Source organism: Pagrus major, chromosome 13 (genome assembly GCF_040436345.1).
Source record: "Pagrus major chromosome 13, Pma_NU_1.0".
Lineage (NCBI taxonomy): Eukaryota > Metazoa > Chordata > Actinopteri > Spariformes > Sparidae > Pagrus > Pagrus major.
This window is the reverse complement of record NC_133227.1, coordinates 22,193,945-22,218,522: the sequence shown is the minus strand read 5'-3', so window position 1 is coordinate 22,218,522 and position 24,578 is coordinate 22,193,945. Positions and strand designations below refer to the sequence as shown.

General features: G+C 42.7%; 1 protein-coding gene across 1 annotated transcript in view; it reads left to right on the top strand.

Annotated features, from left to right (window-relative positions):
• pdlim4 (PDZ and LIM domain 4) overlaps positions 1–24,578 on the top strand; it is a 52,415-nt gene that overhangs the window by 11,315 nt on the left and 16,522 nt on the right. Inside the window, exons 2-3 of the mRNA XM_073479319.1 lie at positions 619–770; positions 14,267–14,348. Coding sequence (XP_073335420.1) covers positions 619–770; positions 14,267–14,348 — 234 coding nt within the window. The remainder of the gene's footprint in view (positions 1–618; positions 771–14,266; positions 14,349–24,578) is intronic.

Sequence of the window (24,578 nt, the reverse complement as noted above, 5' to 3'; positions counted from 1 at the left end):
AGCGTGTTTCTGGAGTGAGGGATCACAGAGAGGAACCTGCTCACTGTCCAGCGGCTAAAAGATAATCTCTAAATTAAAGCGAGGCGGACATGTGTTTTACAAAATCAAAATGGCCCAAGCTAAAAGCAGGAAAGGCTACCAGGACATCATGAGCAGATGTTTGCAAATGGATCTAACATTACACAGAGACTTTTGTTGAGGTTCAGGGTTCAAATGTAAACTCCGGTGAAAGTCGCTCACTCCTGGAGTTGAAATCGTTCGGGGTTTTAGTCTGAGTGATCATAAAATTGCACATTTGGTTACTGAATTTAAAAGAAGCCAGGCGTATAAAAATGTCCCAGTTCTATCCAAATATTTCACCTCCTCCAAAACTCTCAGTGGTCTCTCACTTCCCAGTGTCGTTGTTGCTGGCGTTTGAACATGTAAACCTAGAGTGCTGCCCAAGGCAATAGCACATAAATCAAAAGAGAGCTGCTTTTGTTGAATTTGGCCTCTCCGTTGACACTCCCACACTCTTTTTCTGTCTTTCCTTTTGTCCGTCTTCCTCACTGACGGTTTGACACCACTAACAACAGCTCTTTCTTTTCTTTGTCTTCGCGTGTGTGAATTTACCTCCAGGTAACACCAGGCAGCAAGGCCGCCCAAGGTGACCTGTGTCCAGGCGACACCATCCTGGCTATCAACGGCGACAGCACGGAGGTCATGACACACATGGAGGCTCAGAACAAGATCAAAACCTGCACTCAGCAGCTCACACTCAACATCAGCAGGTAAGGAAACACAAACCTCACCAGAGACACATATGTACACGTGCCGTGCATTCACACACCCTGGATACATGCAGTGCTTTAAGCCTTTCAGACTTCATTGTTGCAGAAGAAGCAACATCCTGCTTTTCCAGGAACACATGAAAGGCTCTACATTATAAAGTCATGAGGTTATTATAAAGGTCAGCTCAATGTCCTGATTAGAAAAGAGCAGAGGAGCAGAGTTGAGCAGCGAGGGGAAATGCTCTTCTGAACAGCCAGACCACCTTCCTCTAGGAAGTGCTCCCACCCAAACATAATATGTCCGGGTCTGATGGATCCTTTTTCAAAACTGTCCATCATGAGTTCAACAATGTTATAGGAGTTCAAAGCTAAATCGATTAAGTCGTCGTTTAACCAGGAGAAAGAAGAAGAAGAAGTAATCATGATCATTCGAGATGTTTTGGAAGCACTCACCAATGACGGCTGCGTATACGTATCCTCAAAATCTTCCACACTGCACACGAGACATCGCTACCTTACAGGATCATTAGAGTGAAGTCTAATGTATGTATTAACTGTAATTGCTCACAGACAGAATACGTTCAGTATGTTCAGCCCGTTTTCCACAGAAGACGACGGACGGGAATTATGACGTTCAGAATAATTGGACAGGAAATGTTGAACATTAGTCACTTTCTAATCAGTCGTCGGCGCTGTGACCCTCAGCGGAGGCTGCTTATGGTTTTTGCTCTCGGCCTCATTAAGTGAATCGAGTTGAAAAACTTGATTGATGTTTTATTACCGAGGTCATTTACTGCCGCTCGTCCAGGAACACATATTGTTTCTATTTCTGGTGGGTCTGCTCAGCTTGGCACGGTCGAGTCACGGGGACAGATGACAGGTTTACGACAGTTTAAATGATCGACTCGCTGCTCCTATAGAGCGCTGTCAAAGTCAATGAGGCTTGTTCATACAGTGAGTCAGACGGCGACCTTTAGAAATGTACTTCACAGGGCGATATTGTGCATTTTTACAGTTCATGAGTCGGAAAATGATCTTGCACTGTTCAATGTCATTGTTCGGACTAGTGCTGTATGTGAAGATGGATGATTTGGCCTTCTGCGGGGGACAGGATCAACATGTTTCTGTCAACATTGCAGAGCGGAAATCATCCGTCTAAACAGTTAATGACTGAGAGAAGAGAGAGAAGGAGCTGGGGGATAACCGAGGAAAAACTGAAATGTCAGCCGCTGCCCACATTTCTATTAGATGGTTACTTTTGGTTGGAGTGCTGGAAAGTGCAGAGCGCATCTGGCAACCTCTGAATCCTGTCCTCTCAGACGAAGAACACTGCGTGGCTTCGGCCTCGGTTACAAGTGACAACTGCCAACTGGTGCTTCAGTTCTCTCCTTTTAGGGCAGCAGACAACACAACCCTCTCTGCTGGAGCATGAAGTTGACTCGCAGATGCAGCAGAAACAAGAATCCCTCCCACAGCGATCGGACCTGTCAGATAAGCAAAGATTCTCACAAATTCAGGCAGAGAAGCACTTTTTTTTTCTCCCTCTCTCTCTCTCTCTCTCTCTGCGCTGTGTTTGTGTTTTATAGTTTGCAGTCAAGCATGCGACAGCCCTCCCTTTCCCTCCAGCCTGTAGTAGAAACCATCCATCCATATATCAAGCTGAGCGGCTGAGCGTTAAGTGGTTTGTCCACATAGGGATAGTAAATTTATTTAAGGATACATAAAGACTGGGGGAGCTCCTCTACAGCTGCTGGAGCACAAAACAGGGCACTCCCACACTAATCCACTTGCGCCCTAATGGACCCAAATTCAGCTTAAATTTCCCTTTCAGAAGCCAAATACATTAGAGAATGTAAGGAGTAATTTAGTGTGATGAAAAGCAGTAGCTCTTACAGGTGATGGATCTGCAGCGTATGATTACGTACAACATGTAACTTCTGCCGCTAGGGGGCTCTCTAGAGCCAGACCCTCTGGGGATAAACACCTGGTGTCACATCGGGTTCTGCTCGGATCTGGAAGCGTTTTAAACTTTCAGGATTAAAAAGTGGATTTATCTTCACTCCTGTTTATCAACCTGACTCTAGCAGTGTTTATGGGTGTTTATGTTCTGATGTTGTTGACTGCCAACTGCCGTCGTTTTTAGACATTTGAATACAGAGCTAATACATATTATATGTATCTTTAATTTTTTATCTCTGTGTTTCCACACGTCTTTGGAGCTGTATCACATGACCGACTGTCATCTTCTAATCTAATATCCATGTTTTATGGCTTCATATTTGGTGTTTTGACCATAATTTCAGTGGGTTTGAGCAATAAGACTCCTGAAGAGGTTAAAATGACTTTGGTGATTGACATAGAGACCCAGTTTGACTAAAGTACCTCATTCTTGATTCAGTCAAATAAAGACCATAAAGACATGAAGGCAAAATGTTTATGACTGTATGACTGAATGACTTTTCCGTGATTTCAACATAGATATTTCACACTCATTAAGATCCTTTAACCACCTTATTTGGTTAAAAGCGATTCCTCTAAATTATAACCACAAGAAAACCACCAGACATAGCTGCACTGTTCATAAATCCTCCTTAATTTCCCACTAAAACTGACAAGATAGCGACCCAGCAGAGGCAGAACAAGGCCAGCTGCTGGTATGTGACCTTTCCTCAGTATATTGGTTAAATAATTACAGCCTGAACTGCCCTGCTGCAGGACAGGAGGAGGGTACGGCATGTCTGAGAGACAGGCATGCACCTTTGGCTCCAGAGCGCAGGGCTGAAATGATCTGCTGGTGAAGGGGAGGGGAGATAGAGCAACAGGGGTTCAAGATGAAGAAAAAGACTTTTGTGAAACTAGATGTGAAGGTTTGGGATTGTTTGGTCGCTAAGACAAGACAGTAGAGAAAGAAGAGGGGTTAAAGTAGGTGGGAAATATGAGAAAAGGGAAGAGATAACACACTACATTTATTTATTATTTGAGGCGGTACGTGTAAACAGCATATTCCCTCTGGACATTCAGGATTAGATACAGTGCTGATATTATTCAGGAGTTTTTTAGAGTTTTTTGGACATGTTATACGTCTCAATTGCGGTTTCTACTGCAGTTTTGTGATGCACGGCTCTGTGTGTTGACTCGCTGACATTTTTTAAGGCTTGGGTAGAGTCACATGCACAAAGGAAAAGCCCACAGTTCTAGTCAGGCCACTTTTAAGAAAGAAAGAGAAAGCCTCAGATATCTACAGATTTCTTGGACATGCACAAATATCACAAAGCTGACCTTTTCGAGACAGTGGTTAAAGTAAAGTAAGAAAGAGGGAGGCTGTGTTTGTTAACTGGAGTGCGCTGTGCATGCAAGAGCAAATATCGTTTCATGTCCAAAATAATTGAGATTCACCATATTATCCTGATCATCATCATTACTTCAAACAAATCATACAATCATAAATAAGGTAATCATAAATCTTTAAGTCCCCAGCATAGATAAAGGATAAATACATGATGGGCACCATATATATACATGTTCTTTATTGTGGAATCCATAGTATTTTTACACGTCTGATTTAACATTTTTGGGGGGGAAGCAATGGGCAAGCCGAGCCTTCAGCCTTAGCTTAGGGTTTTGGAATGACTCCAAAAATGCAGGCTTCCCCCTGCAGCAATAAAATATACATCAGGTGATCGGTAACCGTACCAGACAACTTTTACCAGACAAGTCACTTAGGTGAGGATATTCTTCAAGTATTTGTTGTCTCGACCGGCAAAAAAATCTTATATAGTCACCATCCCGAGTCAGACCATTGTCTTTTTCAGAATAAGGGCAAAAAACATTTTCAGTGCGTGTAAACGTGGTCAGTGGTGGACAGAGAGAGAGAGAGACCGAGACAAAGAGAGGGGAGTTGAAGCCAAGTAGAGGAGCGGTGAATCAGAGAGAGCAAGTGAGAAATCCACATGGGCTCGTCTCTGCCTCAAATGCTGTTTTACAGCCAACTCTTTCTGCTGGGTGCATCGCTGGAAATTCAATTACACAGCCGACACAGTGAAGCTCAGAGCCCAGCTTCTCTCTCTGTGTGATAAAGGACACACGGCACCACGAGTGTTGAAGAAATCTTTGAATATTCCTGCTGAATATTGTGAAAAAACATTCTCCCAAGTCATACATAAATTGCGGGAAGAATCTCGCACGCATGTTTTCCAGTTCAATCCAATTTAAAGCCAGGTGATTAAACATTTACACTTGGTGTCCTGAACAACTACTGTGAGGTAGCTTTTTCCCAGGAAAAGTGCTACACAGGAAGTCGGCTAATAAACAGCAACAGTCACTATGAGTGAGCAGACAAACAAAAAAATAAAGCCACCCACAAAAGCAGGATAAAAGAGGTCACAGTTTTGGCTGCCATTAAAGCTACTGCAAGGGACTTTTTTTGCTGATTCTGGCAGCCGCGTTCAACAAAGGATGACGAGGGTGAACCAAAGTGAACTTTGTTTTAGTGCTGAACCACCAGACTACAGAGCAGCTTCTTTCCTCAGGCTGCGAGACCCCTCAATACATCCTGAACACTAAGAAATTGTTTTAATGTAGTGACTCATCGGAATTGGAAAAGTCGGCGCTTTCCTAAAAACGCTTATCCCAGTCTGGTCCGAAATAGATTCAGTGCTGTCGTTGAACCATTACAGAGTACAGGCATGGTTTTTTGAAAGGTTATGACCTGATTTTTTCCCCAAGCTTCCTGAAGCTCTGCGAAAATAATCTTACAGATGACCTGTAACTGCCCCTATCAGATGGAAAACACAATGGGTGCACATCATATAGTCTTACTTGGTCCAAGTTCAAATTAGAAAACAATATTACTAAAATGAACACCTAACGTTTGTTTTTCTAAGGAAATATTCAGGCGCCTGGCCAAAATAAAGCCATTTTGTCACCTCAGAATACTCCTGCTTGAGAGTAACAGGGGCATTATGTCATTATAGTTCTCTATTTCCTTATTTACACTAACTTTGTGGCTGTAAAATATTTAAAAACAAGTGCTAGAAGGTGAAAAACAGCCTATTCAAAGAGCAAAATGCATAAAACCATATAAGGATGCATTATTTCCATGTTTAGAGCTTTAAAAACTGATATAAACTATATACTGCTGGCTTTGAAATCTCATTGGCTCCATGATGTGTCAGTCATTTGGTGGCTGGCATGGAAGTGGCCGAGAGAGGAGAAAGAAGAGAGAGTAGGTGTCTCGTTTACACGATCACTCATTGGCTGTTGTAGGTTGTAGGCGGGTTATCCAGATGGCAGAAATTACCACATTTCTCTCTGATGGTTTACTTTGCTGATGTCGGTCATAAAGAGGCATCAGTATTAAATTGAGACTCTTTCATAACCAGTTAAAAGTTCCTTGTAGTAAGTTTAGTGAAAGCAACTGTTGCACTGGCTTCAAATGTTTCGAAAACTGGGGAAAAGTTTTCTCAGAAGTTCACTGAGCTGTAAAAAAAAAAGCAGCCACACGATATTCTGTTCTCTGGTCCAAGCCTTGTGTTATAAATTACCCAGACAATAGGGATGTCATGTTCTTATGTTCTGTATTTATTGATGTGAAATATGGGATTTGGGGTCGTCGGAAACACTCTTCAGTTGTGGGCTGAAGGAATAACTGCGGATCATTTAATAACCATTGATTCTGCTGTTAAAAAAGAAATAGGAGTGACTCAAAGAACCCATGCTGACTCACTAGAAAATAATATTCTAGAGGACAACAGTTCTCAGCCCTCATTAAACGACTACGCCATAAAATACTCCGAAGTCATAGCGGGAGAAACAGGAGACCTGTAATTTTGTGTTGCTGTCGATGGACAAATATATGAGTCTACACGTCTGCTGTGAACCAAAATTACAGCACGCTGGATGAATCTGAGCTCCAGATCTTGTGCAACACAAGAATGTTTCTTTGTAATGTCGCCGCATTTATTACTTTCATAACCCCCATTTTTCATAAATCCTATTATGGAGCATTTTTAAGAGGGAGCTCTGCATCGGGGGTTTCTGGTAAGGTGCCCCAGGAAGCTCATGAAAGCTGAATCAGTAATAAAGAGGCTTTGTGAAAATTCGGCCGACAGCTGTTTGTGTAGAACTATATTTTTCCATCACGAAAGGACATTTCTCAGCCTTCACTTGCTTGTGTATTTGTAGATGTCATTATATGTGCTTCCTGGGATTTATTTTTGTTGCGATTAACTGCGTTGTCTTGTCTACCTTAAATACAGAAAGTGATTTCCGACATTTTCCAAAATATCTCTCAGTAACTCCTGGAACATTTGTCTGAACTGCCGACAGTCAGGTCTGAATTTTAGACTAGAAGTTTAGATTCTTTGAAGTTGTTTAATGCTGCTGGACTGTGGATATTTCGGGTTGGATTTTCGGATGTGACTTTACGCACGTTCTCGAGTGCCTCTCTCCGCTAACATAAGCGGAGAGAGGCAACATAAACTGCTAACATAAACAAATGACCGGCTTCCAGCATAACATAGAAGTTCCACAAATCCCCTTTAAATTATTAGCTGTGCTGGTGACATGGCTGTAAACATGGCAATCTCAATCGGTTCATCCACCAGTTTGATCCAGACTGAACTACCTCAACAACTATTGGACGGATTAAACGGACAGTTTGTAACTTTTGCCGCTAGACAATGAAAATAAAATACATTTATTGACAATTTCGTGAAGGATGGGAATCGTGGGAGTTGTTGTCTTCATTGGTAAACACTAATGCAGATGAAAATTGTTGTGCACGTCCTCAGCAATGATTGCTACTTGTACGCAAGATGCAGTGTGATCCTCTGACTTTTCTTTTACCATAATCAGTTTTTAAATTTTGATTTGTCCAGTACTTTAGATAATGTACAAATAACCAAAAAGTCTCAGCTTTACTTTGTGCTAATTAGCAATTATCAGCATGCTAATGCATTGTGACAGGGCAAACATTTTTCCTGCCAAACTTTAGCAGCATAACTTGCATGCTGTTGATAGCATTTCTCATATTAAACTCCACTGTAGTGTCTTGGTAGCCAAATGGTACCAAAGTCGATAAAATTTGTTGGATGTCATACCTCTCTCTCTCTCACTTCATTACCTTTATCTGACCAGTTGAATTAAAAGATCAAAAATCTACAGATGTGTGACCCATTTACGTAAAAACTAGCCTATCTTCATATGGTGTTGGGCTATGTAAAGCATCCAGAACAGCTTCAGTCGCAGCGCAGATCTGTCACAGGATAATTGTGTTGAGATGTGGTGATTTTGAACACCATAACAAATGATTAACATTTTCAAACATATCAAACCATTCAGTGAACCCTCCTGTCTGGAAGAATCGTTTCTTTAGTCATTTACTCAGCTTTTTCCATCAATGTACCGCTCATTAGTGTAGCGCCGAATAAGTCAACGGATGCGGAAATGTGGATTCGGTTGATTTATGGTTTTACGTTTGTCGGTTGTGAAAATAGGAAAGAATGAAAGAGAAAATGAAGACGTAAAGAAGGTGAGACAAGGACAAGTAGACAGAAAACCTTCTCTTAGGTCACCACTTTACCACAGATTTCCATTTTCCATCAGGCCTCCGTACTGATGCAGGCCTGTCAGCGCTCCTCTGTGAGGTGAAACACCCTCGCTAGTTTGTGTCAGTTCCTGGCATCAGTGAGCAAAATGGAGCAGTGTCGTCACGCTGGGGAGGAAAAGTGGCTGCTGCCCCCGCCACACTGTCACACACACACTGTCCAAGTTCTCTGTAATGTCAGATTCGGTGGACAGACACACAGGGCTCATATCGGAGTGTGTCATGTCTGCTTTGCTCGGCCTGTATATCCTCAGATCCAAACAGTCTTTGAATACATGAACCAGCTGTGGAGGAAACCTTCTCCTCTCTCCTCCTCCTTTTCATCCTCTCCCTTTGACCTCCGTTTACCACTCTGCTGTCTCCAAACCTAAATCCCACTCATCTGCCAGTTCTTCTTTTCATATCTCCTCTTCATCTTTCTCTCTTCCACCCTGCAGTTTTCCCTCCTCACGCCAGAGCTTATTGGAGAAGGCCATGTGGTTGCAGAGGCCTGAGAGACAGATGATGGTGGTTGGGATGTGTGTTTCCACCGCTGGTCAGGCTGTTCGGAAAGAGTCCTGCTGGGGTGGCAAGTTAAATGTGCTGAAAAATGAGTCATGATGCCTGAGCTGTGTGTGCGTTGCTCTGACTGTGTGCTCTTGTTCTCCTACTCAAAAATAATGTTGTGAAGTGAAGACACCCCGCCGCGCTTGTTTCAACTTTACTCACTGTTGAAAGGAAAATTTAGGATGCACGTCCAAGATGGAATGAAGCTTGTGCTGCAGATGGTTTAGAGCTTAAAGGGTTACGTCATCCAAATAAGACAAAGACTCGGACTGTTTTTCGCTGTTGTTATCTCTTTGAGTTTCATTACTACTAGCTTTTTCAGAGCTTTTAACCACATCTTTCTGTCTTCATCAGTGACTGAAACTGGCCGAGTCTTTGACATGTAGTTGGACGTGTATTGACAGGTGGTTGTATGAGATCGGAAGCACTGCTTCAGTTAAAAGAAGGTCTTTGGCGTCCAACTGGAACGGCCAGATTTGTCAAGAAAGGATTGATTAAAGGACTATTTGTACAGGATATACAGGATATTTGCTAGGATTTGGATCAAGGTCTCCGTTGGGATTGATTTTAGGTATAGGGAAGGCTTAAAGGGACAGTGTGAGTTGCCTAGTTTTCAAGATATCAGCCACAGAGATGTCTGCCTTCTCTTGAACTAGATGGCACTCGATTTGTGGGGGGGTAAAGCTCAGGATCAGGGGTTTAGGTCATATGTAATGCATGTAGTGTGAGTGCATATCTAAGCCCTGCAGAGGGAGAAATTCAAATCTGACCAGGATCTCGAGAGTAAAATAAAACAGCACAGGATAGAGGATTCAGGAGGAATCAGAGAGAACAGGCAGAGAAAAGACAGAGAGTCAGACGGCTCCGGTGGAGGATTTTGCCCCCGCTGTCTCGCATTGACTCGAGGACCTGTGACTCACAGCTGAGGAATTGTGCACAAGGCTGCATGGGACCAAAGGAACACAGGACTCCAGCTGGGACAGATACAAAAAGAAACCTCCAAAGGACCCGACTCACACTCACACACACACCCTTTCCACTACCAAACCCTCCTGCCCTCTCCTCCTTCATCCCTTCATCGCATCATTCCTCTCACGCTCTCCCAAGGTCTCTTTTTTGTGGTTGTTTTAAACGTGACATCAATAGAGCGGCTGTGCTGCAGAAATAGAAGATGGGGGGGGACCACAAACCTCCCTCTCTTTTTCCTTTCCTGCATTGGTCTTGTCATCACCCGCATGCAGATTTTTCCAAGCCTGCTGATGAGACCCCCATAACTCTTCTTGAAAAGGTGATCGTCTCTTTTACTCCCAGAGGAGAGCGCATTTAACCTCTTCTCACATTACAAAATAACATAGAACTGCTCCTGCAGTGTCAGACGTACGATAGAGCTGCAAACCGTCTTTTCGCAGATGTGTTTGACAGAGCGAGGCAACGAGGCAAGACTCTTATGTGAACCCTGAAGAGTCACGTGATCAGCCGCATCTTAATTCGAGGGCACTTTGTTTTCGACCGTCTGTCTCATGCTCCTCCTCGAAACATGGTGATCCTGCGCAGCCAAAGTAAACTCATCCACCGCACCAAAACCATGCAGATCTCCCCAATCAGGAAATTAAACCTGGCAGGGGGAGGTCAGGCGAGGGAAAATATGACCAGAGGAAAAAATAGAAAAGTCGTTTTGATGACCAGAGACTCTCTCCTCTCTCTATTTTATCTCCTTTCTTTCTTTCCTTTTATATATTTTAGCCTTTTACACATTCATACTTGTATAGATATTCCTTGTTATTTCCTTACATTATTGTTACAGTACTTCTGCTGTCAGTATTATGTGATTTTCATTATCCTTTCCTACTTAAGTCCCTTGTAAATTGATTTATCTAAACATTTGAAACCAAAAGCAGAATAAGTTAAATGGTAACTTTGGTATTTCTCCTATTTTCTCATGTTTTTGTTTCTAAGTGACTAATTTGGATGACAATATTTGAAATTGGTCCAGTATTGAGCGAGACTGGTGCAACCTGCGGCCACAAAACGGGCTGCAATGTAATCCCTATAGGGCAATTGTGCTCCATCAATGTGTTTTCGTTTAAGGTGCTTGTTTTTGCCCCTGACAGGCTCAGATTATTATTCGTGTCTGGTGAAATTATGGAAAAGATCCAACAGCTTGTCATGTGTCGTTTCTGACTTTTGTTGCTTGGAACTATTCACAACTATCCTATTTATCATTTTCAATCTGTATAAAGAAACAGAGAGCACAGACCTGTCCTCTCAGAGCTCTCCTAGACAGAGGATGTAGCAGTAAAGATGAGATAAAGCCGCTCAGTCTGCGACTGGACCTTAATCGAAACCATCTAGTTTCCTATAGCCTCACAGGTCATGGTGATCTGGTTAATATATCATGAAATTTCCAGGCTCGGGAGGGTTTTACTGCACAGGATAGATTCAGCCTTGGATCAGATGAGGAACATAGAAAAGTGCAGGCTGATGAATGTGTCGCAGCAGTTTGTCTGATGAGGACAGCAGGATCCTGATCCCTCACAGATGGTCCAGATCCCTCACACAGGACACATAGGAAAATAACAATACAGTTCATTGTCTCCGATGAAACTTGCGTGCAGCAGATTGTTTCTGTCTGCTGTGGTTATTTATGTTACGATACGTTTGAGATGCTCCGAAACAGCTTCTCCTCATCCAGTTGAGAGCATGACGTGTAATAACTGCGATAAAAGCCAAACATCTGAACAGTCGTGTTTCAAGTGGAATATTTTACAAATTTCGAATGCGTAACTGACATCCCCCATTAGACTGACCTACGATATAACGGTCTGTCTCTCCCAGTTTCCACTCACGCCCCACTCTTCAGCGCAGCATTATTATAGATGGACAGTTGGACGGTGAATTACTTGTCTCTGTCTTCCAAAATGTCAGTTCAAAAAGGCCACTTCAGGCTGAACTTTCACTCGTTTCAATGAGCTGTCTGTGCGGTAACCATCGAAACCAAACAATCTGAAAACACGAAGGCATTCTGTCCCAGCATTGTGGAGGATTTGGCAGAGATGAGGTGGGGTCATCCCACGCAGTAGCTGCTGCTCCTCCACCAGACACTCGCCGCCTCATAAGAGCGCCCTTGATAGCAACACCTCCGCGGTTCATATCTGAAGCATTGCCTCAGCTTCAGCCAACGCTGTGCCAGCTGCAGTCTGGTGACCTCACCTCTTTGGACGTCAACTCTCCCACTGTGGGGTTGACAAATCCACGCACACACTCGTGGTTTAATAGCTGTCTCTGTGGATGTGTGGAAGTGTGAAAGGGTAGAGAGTAGAAGATGTCCTTGAGTTGTTTTGCAGGATTGTCCTGGTGTTACCCTTTTGGAAGTTGGATACTTTCCCCACAGGCGAGATTTGAAGCGTTCTGGTTTTCATTTGTAGTCTGAGTGTTGCTGACCAGTCATGTTTGAGCGAGCTTTGGTTGCATGCAAGTCATCAATCCATGCGGAAAGCAAAAAAGGTGGACCACATTGGCTGAAATGTAATCTTGAAACAGATTTCAAGATTACCGTCGCAGTCTCGTCTTCCTGAACTGTGGCCCACACTACCATCTGCCACCTCTCCATCACAGCTTCATCTCTTCTACTTTCACTTTCACCCTGACTCTCTTCGATGTCTCAAAAAACTAATTTACTGTCAGTCTTGTCCTCAAAACGACAAAACCAACACAAAAATATGTTTTTTCTCAAACCAGACTCCCTCTTCTTGTCAAAACGTTGGCCTCGGTAAACAGCTGCCTGCCTACTGACTGCGGCTCTACATGGTACATTCAGGAGCTGATTTGGAAATTAGAAATGTTCTGTTGCATTCCATTCACATCAAGACTTTTGGCTGCACTTGTAAGACAGTTGATTATTGAGTCTCATTCCCAACTCGTTAAGTATTTGGTTGGTCGGTCGGGCAGGCCACCAACCAGTAATCTTCTAATCTAATGTCCATGTTTTACGGCTGCACCCAAGTAGAAAATTAAAAATTAGTTTTTCACACATTTTTCATATTTGGTGTTTTAGGAAACCCTTGGATCTTGACCGTAATTTCAGTGGGTTTGAGCAACAAGACTCTATAATGTTTGGGGTTGAAGAGGTTAAAATTACTTGTGATGGTGATTGACATAGTGACCCAGTTTGAATGAAGTACCTCATTCTTGAGGTTTTAATCCCGAAAAAAAAAAACAATCAAGTATTTACCATAAAGACATGAGGGCACAGTGTGCTTTACTGTTTGTCTGAAAGACCAACCCAAAGCGTCAGTATTTGTTTTGGGAATGAGAATGAGAATCTGCATTCATTTGTGGATTTCTGTTTTTGGAGCTTAGTTGTCTTCCAACTCCAACAATTGGCGCACAGAAGAGGAAGTTTTGGCCCGTATATCAGCTATCCGGTTATCTGTTGGCTACACTTAAAACCCCAAAACATTGACGAGAGGCTAAATCACTGTCAGATGGGCTCTGAGATTGCTTCAACACATAACTCAAGTGACCGGCTATAGACATCGTTGGGGATTTATCGCAATGTTTTATCAGCCTGAGAAAGAATTTTCACACCCTTACTTTCACCAAAGTACTTCTCTGCCTTTTAAAGAAGAAAACTAAATCATGTGGACTCCTGCTTATTCCTGCACAGTAGGCCCATTCATCAGTGTATTTTATCATTACTGCCAGTCAGTAAGTAATGTACTTTCTTGTGAGCGAATCCAACTGGAGTCAATTACTGACAAAATAAACTGGAGGGGGAAAACCTCAGATAGCAGTAATTCAGTTATCACTACTTTTGAAAGACCTGCGGCCCAAAATATAATGAGTTTTTCCAAAAAACGGGTCATTCAAACAGTGAAGTTATGATGTGATGATGATTTTATCTTCATACCAGTGGGAGGAGGCCGGATCGTAGCTTTATCCCATTCCTAATGTGAAAACCTGCCAAATGCACAAATCCACACACACATACATACATACACTCAGTCTTCCAAAGCTACCAGTGCAGTATATGATTTGTTAAGTGCAGCTATGTGAGTGTTTTGGCACATAAAGGGGATATCATGTGACGCTAATGTCGTCATCTTTCCCAGCTTACAGTAATTCTAAGAGGATTTAAAGTAAATAGTGTCTTTACTTTCACTCTTCTTTTTGAGTTTCTGTTCAAACGTTCACACTCTGAAATAATTACACTGGATCTTCTGTGGAAAACCTGTCAGCAAAGAAAAATTCATACTTCTCAGCAGATATGCCTCACTGCTTGGGTGTCAGATGGCACAGGATTTATCTGACTCTTTCTCTTTCTCTCATGGGTGTTGTCTTACAGGTCGGGATCAGGAGACAGAGTGTGGTCGCCAACACTGAGTGATGATGGCAAGACAAGCCCTTACATGGAGCCTGACTCACAGGTAACCACTGTTTACTCTGGATTTACCCAAGCACAAGTCACACAGATTTCTTAAGATGCACATTTACATGCACAGGGACGCTCATCCTGCCAACTCAAAGTTTCACTGCTCAGATTTTGGTCAAGCTTTAGTCTTAAAATTACTCACCAGCTCTCAAACGAGTCTCATATATTTCAACAAAGAATTATAAAAATAATGAAGGGTAGAAATGAAAGTTTGTAAACACCTTCATGCTCCACAAATTACATAACATATTTACAGTTATTTATACAAATATACCTAAACACATAGTGCATCTTTTCAGTCTGCATCAGGGTAATCCGTCAACTCTAACTGTGTGTGAGCAACAAGCATCGATGTTATACACACAGGGTCCACCTCTCCTCGTCCCGTTGCTGCGCTCTGTTGGCTCAGAACAAGGTCTGCCCGTCGAGTGCAACAGCTTGATCCGGGCTGTTGTGGTGGAGACAGGTCTCTGTGGGCACAACAGTCTCTGATTTCATGTTTATTTGGCCAGCTTGTGTCCCATTTTGTCCATTTCCTTTTCCTCCAACTGGACATTAGCCAGGCAGCCTTAAACCAAGCTGGATTAGCATGGCTCTTATTCCGACTCTCTGGGGCAGTCCAGCCGATCAGGTTGGATGGTCAAAAGACGCATTGGGCCATGATGGTTTCAAAGTCCACTGCTCTTAGTCCAAAACACCAGCTTTTTTCTCCAATGATGGTGACAGTATTTCTGCCACGTGTTTCAGCAACATAATCGAAAAAATGAGGATTAAAAAACAAAAATGCAGCACAATTGAAGGAGTTACCAGCCGCTATATCTTCATGTTATGCCATTGCCATGGCAAAAAAAAGAAGAAACGCAGCTTCAGCAATAAATAAATGAGGTTTAAATACAGATAAACCTTTAGCATTGACTTGTAGTACACTGGTTAAACTGTAGACTGAATCTTTGGGATATCCTGTCACTTGACATCTGAAAAGGAAAAGAAAAACCTTTTCCGTGGCCATTGTATTAAATACAATCAAATGCCGTTTTACACTTCAGATTAATGTCATCATCAGATGAGATCTCTGATCCCACAACCACAAACCACACATACTCGAAAGCCTCTTTCACTTTTGTCTCTGCCTCTGACACCAATACTTTCCTGTAAGGTGTGAAACTCCCTCTGATGCGTGGACGGATAGATTTCCCTTCTTCTTTGTGTGTCCGTTCCTCCCCTCTCACACAAAGAGACCCTGCCACAGTGAGGGCTCTGGGCCACACACATCAGTCCTGACTCCACAACACAATACTTGACAAATGGACACTCACATGTCTGAGCCACAATATGCTCATTGTCCGTCACATAGTCTCTATATTCACAGCATATGTCGCACACACTCATAACACACACACACCTCCTGTTCCCTCTGTGCTCAGAAACGTGTTGGCCTGCCAACACTGGAAAACTTGGAAAGATCATCTGCTAAAGTTCATCATGCCTTGAATATCCGTTTGGCAGCTCGTACGATTGGAGAACAATCAAGATACTATTACAAAACCATTCCAGTGAACAGTGGGAGACATTATTTCGGTTATAATCATGTGAATGATAGTGTACAGGCAATTTAGGGACCGAGTGTTGTGCCTGTTTCCATGGATTCTGTTTATGATACAAACAGACTGAGAAGTCCTGGGTCTCACACCCAGTGAACTATACTTATAAGTTACGACCCCAGATGTAAATCATCCTCTCTCGCGATGGCTAATCCAAAGCAACACATAGTAGTAAAAAACGAGTTTAACGTAAATCAGGCCAGAGAAATGTGCTGCTGAGTCACCGACAGCCACTGTGGTTTTTTAAGGTGCTAGTGTGCAGCATTAAATGTGCACGGTTAAGTCAAGGAATTGCATTTGATTTTGAGAACTTGTTGCTGCTGACATCTCATCGAGAGTTAATGTACGCTGAATATCTCAAACCAGAATACTTACCACAAGGGGTAAGAGGTCAGATTTTTTTTTCTCTTTAGGATGAATTGGTCCTCTAAATGTTTGATCAAGGCCTCTCAACAGGCTATGACATGTTGTTGTTGTTGTTGTTGATGGTGAAAATGGACTGAAAGATATCAGCAACTAATATTTCAAGACGCAGTCAAGAAACTTTACAAGTGTGTAGTTGAGATCAAAATGAAGGCCCAGTCTGAAGATGGGTGAGGTGCGACCCATTACTACTGACTACTTGTGTAATAATGTAGTAATGACAACTGAGTGGTCATGAGTCAAACATTAATATGTTGACGAGTGTCGTGGCTGGTGTGATCCCATCACAAGATGGTTTCTAATTTCCGGTTCAAGCTTTTGATCGAGTTTCAGTCACCCATCCATCAATCGATTTGCCAGCTCTTGTTCATAGAAGAAGAAGAAGTATATTGTGCTTACACAGGCTTCATATTTGTGGACAAGTCAACTTGTATTGTCTTCACTTTGGGCTTCTACAAGATAAACTTCATTAAAACTAGCATTTCATGGCACCTACAATACAATCCTGTCTATATAAATAAAAATTAGGTAAAAACATTTAATCCTTGGCTGTCCAAAAAACATAACTATGAATATGCACTGCCAAATGTTTGATCAAGTGGAATTTCACAGTTTTAACAGCCTGTAAGCAAGCAAGCCTTCTCTGACCAACAAGTGGTCCAAAAACTGCTTCAACAGTCTTCGTTTTCACAAAATCTCACCAGCTCAGGCCTTGCTTTGATTACATGAGGAAATACCAAACCTGAGCGAGAGGAACCGTCAGCTATGACTGTTTATACAAACACGGACACGCATGACAGGAGGAGGCTTTGCGTTTGGGTAATACGAGAGCAGCAAATCTGCCTCTCTCGTGCCCTTTTTCTTTCCCCTTTTTGCCTCTCTCTGTATCTCTGTAACATCTTATCCAGTCCTTCCTCCCTCCCTCGCTGAAGTCTAAAAATGTTCCCCGGCGTCTCATTTAATGAAGTGAACCTGGATGGCTGGAAACTGCCAAGTCAGGGCCACTTTATCGTCACGCTCAGGTGGACTCTTCTGAGCATGAAAGGAGGAAACATCCGCTCCCCGGGGTCGCATAAAAAGACCAAGGCTCTCTCTTTCTTTGTTTCCTGCTGTATTCAGATACGGCTTGAAGGGCTACGCTGACACACCACAATACCGATTGTTCCTCAGACACGGTAGAAACACAATATGCACCAGGGCCTCTCTCTCACACCGGCTGAACCAAATCCAAACTCAACAATGTGATGCTGTTGGCCCGCAGTCACATCAGTGATGAGCCAGTTTGGACAGCATGAGAAAAAAAACTGACTGAATCTAATCGCTGGATGATGATTTCTGATTGTTCTGGCAAAGATTAGAAGCAATCTGTCCACAACTTTACCTGCAGCTATGTGACGTGATGTGCATGCTGGAGCTTTGGCTTGCAGGGTGAGAACTGAAACCAAAGAGGCGTATCAGGAGGCTTCAAGTTAGGTATAAAGAAAACAATCCTTCTGGAAAATGACCAAACATTTTTCTGGCCTAAACAGATGCAGATTGACCCCGTGAAATAAAAAATATTGTAAAACGAGCATCAGAAGGCAAAGCTTCTCCCACTTGAGCCCAATAAACTCCCAGATAGTTACTAATAGTGTCGGCATTCTTGAGGACATTCTGTTTTTAATGTTTCCCGTTTTATTCATGGGCTCCTTGTTTTTTGGCTACATTGGAATTTCCAGTCTCACTTGTGGGAATTAGCTACTGAGCAGGAAGTGACACATGGAAGCTGTGAGGTGTTTCCTTTCACATTGGGAACACAGGAGGCTCTCATAAAAGTTGATGAGGAAATGCTGCATTGTTGGATATAAGTAAGATCATGACTTGATACTGTTGACGTGACTGTTTTCGCAGCGGCTTCTTGCAATCAGTTTTGGGAGTTCAGGGGAACTATGTGATGTGTTTCCAAAGAAGTTTGCTCATGTCTTGGCAGGAGCATCCACAGACTTCCGCACAACATACGCAACTTCCTGAAATAGAAATAATTTGATAAAGAGGGGTGGCAGGGATGAGATAATGATGAGGTGTCATGTGAAGGTTTGACAACCAAATTTCGACTGAAGGACCACCGTGCAGTTGTGGGAGGACAAATGAGTTGTAATCAGATGCTTCACACAGCGTCCAAATTTCATCAAACAAAACATAGAGTGCACTTGAGAGAGAGGATGTTAATTGAAGATCCTCTCATTGGAGACCGAAAGACTTGACCTACAGTGTTGGTTCTCAGACTTTATTCTGTCATACTCACCTTTTGGAAGCTGAAAAAAATACATTCTTTGTTGCACAAACTGATTAATATTGGGAAAACTAGTAAAAGAACCCGCTGAGTTGAACTTTAATGAAATGAGTTAACAATCACAAAGCCTGTCCAACACTTTGTCTGAATAAACCTTGCTATCTCAAATCTTAATAGCCTTGCCTTGCCTAGAGGTCACGAATCAAAAACTAAACCTGTTGTTTGCCAAAGAAGAAGAAGACGAAGGAGAAGAAGAAAACAAAACCAGGTGCCAGGTCGAATATAGCTGGGGAAAACGCCACCAACTGAAACAGCTTCTTCTTCTTCTTCGATCATTATTCATCCCCTGCTCTTTTGAACAATTAGACTATATGGCAACAATAACTAGATGACAGATTGGCTCATTTTGCGGTCCACGATGAGATTTCAGGCTCACACATCAGCAGGACTGTGACAGAGCTGCATCACTCGTTTCTATGTGAGAGGTTTGTCACGTCCTCGTTTAGCAGCTTCCTTTGCTCCTGAACTCTGAATCCTGACCGTTTATCTGATACTTTCATCTGTGGCGTTCAATTTTGAGCGGTCAAATAAGCAAATTATCACTTTGACCAATGTCAAGATGGAAATCACATCAGGTTTTGTGAGATGAAATAATGTCTAGCGGCTTTAGCATACTGTAGATATGACTTCCAGCTTCAAAACCTCATCACATATCTTCAATCTGAACCTTTTTTCCAATGAGAAAGACAGTCTCAGAGAAAGAATGCCTTCGCTGCCTTGTGTAAATGGTTATCTCATTGTACATCTGTCAGTCTTGCTCTTGGAACAGCTTTATGCCAAAGTAATGCGACACCAACAGTTACTGACATTTCAGGTTTTTAACATTCCTTCCCTTAAATTACTCAGTGGCAGCTTCAAGTAGGTGGGAATGGCCTACTGGTCAACGTTGAAGCCAAACAGTTTTTTTTGGCGAGCGATATCAGAATGCTATTGATGGAGACTACCCTGTTATTAAAGCGATAGCTATTGTGGCCGAGCACTATGGCCTTGTGGAAAGAATGAAGCCCCGCAATGCGGAAGCTGAGAGGTCTGGATCACACGTCACAGAGGCCTCTAGTCTCGAGCCCAGGAGCTGGCAGCTGAAGGCGAATTCTCTGAGCTAACATTAATAGGAGCTGACAGAAAGAGTCCTTGCATGACTTAGAGGCCGTAACTCCTTCAGTGTGCATGATACAGATTTGTTTTATGAATGGAACAAGGCAGATGCTTTCCAAAAACTGACATTAAGAATCATTTGCCTTTTAAAAACACAAGATAGTAATAAGTTAAATACTTGATAGAGTTCAAGGCTTGTAAGCTTAATTTATCAAACCTGAAAGGGTTTAAGAGTATTCTCCTAGTTTGCCAGAATATATGTCCTGGGTTCACTCCTACTTAATCCCCTGCAAGGAAATCTCCGACCATTGTTGGGAAGTCTTTTCGCAGCTCCACATTCATTCACACTGCAGGGACCTGTGACAGACCTGTGACCCCACTTATTTGGTTGTTTGTGTTCACTAATCAGCCAGTAATCCCCAGAAATGTCCAAATCAGTCTTTGGGTTTTCCTAATGGAGCCCTCCCTGCTCTGCTTGGCTGTCAGCGTGCTGGGGAGTTGATGGGGTCACTGAGAGCACTCTCTGCCGGGGTAAGAAGGTCCAGAGAGACTGCAACCGTCCACACTCATTCAGATTTATGAGATCTGGAATATCTGTCAGGTTTTTCAGTGATTAAAGGAAGATTATCCACACATCCTTTTCTGCTGCTTTCTTGGAGCGGGGCACAGTGGTAGCAGGATACGTGGCACGGATCCTTAAACCCTGAAACAACCTAGATCTGTACATAAACTGGGTTGTATTAAATCACGTCCTTTAATTCAATCAAAGGCAACTAAATATGCCAGATTTTTTATGGATAATTCCCCTCGATCTGAAAGAAAGTCCAAAACAAAGGAAGCTATCGTAGCGTACTTAATTGTGTACGGTTTATGTCAGCCTCCTCTGTGAGAGAATAAGCTGCTCCGCAAAAGACACATGGTTTTCAAACAGTTTTAAGGCAGGACTTTGGCTTAACTGTGAGAAATTATTGGCCCAAGCAAACAAGCTAACTGCTTGCTGACACTTAAAGCTCCTATGTGAAAGATAGTTGATTTTTGAGTCTCATTCCCAACTCGTCAAACACTGACACTTTGGGATTGTAGGTTAGGTCGGCCTCGAACCAAAAGCCTCAGTATTTGACGAGTTGGCAACGAGATTCAAAAGTCAACTCTCTTACAAATAGGAGCAAAACATTAAGATTGACTCAGGAGGTCTTCCACTAATTGGAAGGTCAATGTTTTGATCCCACGGCTGCCCGTCAAATTATCTTTAGGCGAGATACTGAACCCCAAATTGCTCCCAATGGCCGCTCTTTTGGTATGTGAATTTGTCTCAAAGCAAACAACTTACAAAGTTAATTAAACTCTGTCTGCAGTTGTGCTATCATCGAAAAATGTTGTAGCATTTCTCCAGAAACTAGCTTGAATCATACACAAACTCCATCTTATCTTTTTCACACTATAAAACTGAATTACGTTGTTGCCCTCTCTTTATTGTTCACAATCGACATTAAATTGCTTTTCCCCTGAAACACTCAGGCTGTATCATAATGGTGTAATTGGCTACATTACATAGAATTTAGCTCAACCCTGTGGAGACTTGGCACAATCAGCCTGGAAGTAAAAGTTTCTTAATAGCTTTATTTAATAGAGGAAATTGGTAAAATACATCACATGTTCGATGTATCCTAACGCTACATCCATCTTCCTGAGAGCATTTATTCCCTGTCAGGCCGGCTCATGGCCAAAAGCCCTAAAAACACTATTATTTTCCTGTCTTTCTGCCCCCCCAGAGCACCTCAGCTCCCTCCTCTCAAGCCTGTCTGTCTGTCCTCCCAGCGAGGCACCCAGGGCCAGGCCCAGGGAGCCATAAAGGGCTGGTTTGTGTTTGGTTAGTGGTGCAGAGCGCCATGTGAAAAGCTTAATTTCGAAGGTCCGGGGGGATTAAAGCATGCAGGAGGCAGAAAAGAAGGCAGTGGTGTGTGTGTGTGTGTGTGTTTGTGTTATTGTGAATTTGTGTGAGGCAGGCTGAAGCCTCGGTCCTGAGTTAAAGACAGGCATATGATTTCAATTAACGTCCTCCACCTTCTTCTCCTCCTCTCGGCCGTCTACCCCTTTTCGGACCAGTTTGTCGCTGTGAACCTGAAACTGCAGTCCTCTCCCATTCAAGGTCTGATTAATCAGAGTAACTTTTAGTCAGGTTGATGAATGGAGGAACTCGTTGCCTCTTGGCTGAATTCACTTGAGGTAAATGCAAATAAACGCAAACTTTCCTTCCTTTTTTTAACTCTCTTTGCGTCTTTCTTTGGCACACTCATACATGGCCAGTCATGCTGAACAATTAGCCATGCCTGGTTACCATTGTAAAACAGGTCAGTGAAATCTGATGGCAGCCTGGATTTATGTGCACGCAGCAGTAGGCAGTGCTGGTTCTCATAAATAGTTATTATCGCTCTTGGTTCTTTTTTTTCTTCTTTTTCTATCATTTTTCCCCTTTCGACGTTTCTCCTCCTCTGAGCCAGGAGGAATTCAGTCAAGATTTGGGAGAAAATGAAAGAGTAGCCTTCCTAATGTTCTCAAGAGAGAGAAATTAGGAAATAGATGATCTCACAGATGGCCTTTTTCAACAATCTTGTTATGTTGAGTTTCTGTTGGAGGGAGACTAAAGCTGCTCGTATTAACTTTTAAACTGTTTTGACTACATTGGGAAAACAAGATAAGGTTACCAGGAGATTTGGGGTGATAAGGCATCACCTCAAGACAAAATCTCCATTAGACCTATATGTAGTCCAGACGTGAAAATGTAGAATAAATCTTTTTAAAGAGACGGTTTGCTTACAGCTGATCTTTTCAGTAAAAAGAAACCGAGCCATCATACCTTCAGAGCAACTTGAAAGCACTTATAGGTACTGAATGTTACCAAATTGGCATTTTTATAAGGGAAGCACCAGATGTGCTGCCTTATAAATCTGCCATCCTTTCAAAGCAAACGTCTGTGCAACAGACTGAGAGGAAAGAGTGCGAGGGGAAAGAAAGACGAGAGGAATGGTTGGGAGGTGGCGGGAGGGGGGGGTTCAGTTTCAGCTGGAACAGAGGGAGTGACACCATGTCAGGCAGGAGTGTGAGGGTGAAAATGGGTACTTGCACGTACTTGCTCCTGACAAAAGTGAAATACCACGACAGATGGTACATTTGCCTTTGGCAGATTAGGGACTGAACTGGGGCTGCGGGAGTAAATTATTTTATAAATAATTCTTCATTTAATTCTTCACATCATAGTTTGAAGTTTAGGCGACTGACCAAGCTACCGTATTTCAGTTTGAGTTAAGCTGGGAACAAGAATGAGTTGGTAAAGTCTGAATAATTCCACTGAAAGTGCTGCTTTAACTTAACTAAAAGATTAGAGTAGTTCTTCCACGAGAACTCCACTTCCCAAGTCATTTTGAAATACCCCCCTAATACCTAATATTTTCAATCTTCTGTTGTTTGTGCACCAGGTGGTATTCAACAAAGTTACTTAGCTACTCTCTCTTCCTCCCCAGTCAATAAAACTAGATTAAGTAGTCTGAATTGCTGAATAGTTTGTTTATTTTATCTTTTATCTTTAACTGTCACCACATGCAATAGCATGTGATCAGCAGTCCTCCTCTGCATGTCATGTTTGTACAGATTAGAAGTCATAAATGTCTTAACTGTCGTGCCACTGCAGGAGCCTGTAACACTATACACTCTCAGGGATTTTCCTCCACTTGCCTCCTTTATTCTCTGAACACCGGCATGAATAAGCTCGTCTGACAGTCACACAGTTATTGTAGAGATAACAAATAATGGATTCTCCTTGAAACTAGAGAGACGTGTAGGGACAGTGATGATGAGCCTCACCCTTCCAGTTCTGGGTATGATCTCAGGAAATGAAAGACGCAATCAAGTGTTGAAATAAAAGATAGCCAAGTTTTAAAAAAAAGCAGGCAGTATATCATTACACCTACAGATAAAATCCATCTGCTCTGTTTTAGCTACTGTCTCTTTAAGGCCCACCTCCTGAATACCCATTCTTGTCTTATTGGTCAGCTTACACACGCCTGAGGCAGCACTGCTAACAACAACAGAGCGGCTGAAATAAGAAAGAAGGCTAAGAAATCAGTTCTTAAGTGCCAAACTAACTGCTAAGCGTAATGTAGTGTGATGTCACAAAGTCACAGAATTAAAGGCCGGACTACTGATGAGGCATTTCAGGAGCAGTGTTTTCTGTGGGAGAGAGGAGCTTTCTTCACACACGAAAATTCTTACATATTGTGCCTTTAAGGCCAACTCGCCCCAGCGGTAACTTGGGTATCAGTGGTTGTATCAAATGTCATTATTCCTTCCATGTTCCCAAAATGTCGAGGTTGAGGGAACCTTTGATTCAAATCACATGAGGTCCACCATCTGTGCAAAGAGGGCTAAAGATAACGAGTAAGATCTGGTTTGGCCCATGTGTCCCTGTGGTGAGCACCAGGCTTCAGAGTGTCTGGTTTACTCGGAGAAGGAGCCGCGGAGAGCTGGGTGTTTCTGACATCCTGCCCGAACAGGGTTTGGCTTTGGGAGAGAATCTCTGCTGACTCCCCTGCCCGCTTCTCCGAACTCTAACCATGAACGGCTATCAGCATTTTGTTCAGACGTTTTCTGAATTCATCCATCTTTGCTGTCCGAGGTTTTTTTTGGGGAGTGTAGGATGGTGGTTTTAAATGTCTTGAGAGTCATCTGTCTTAACTGCAGGAGGCAGGGCAATGACAGAGCGCTTTTCCAAGTTCAA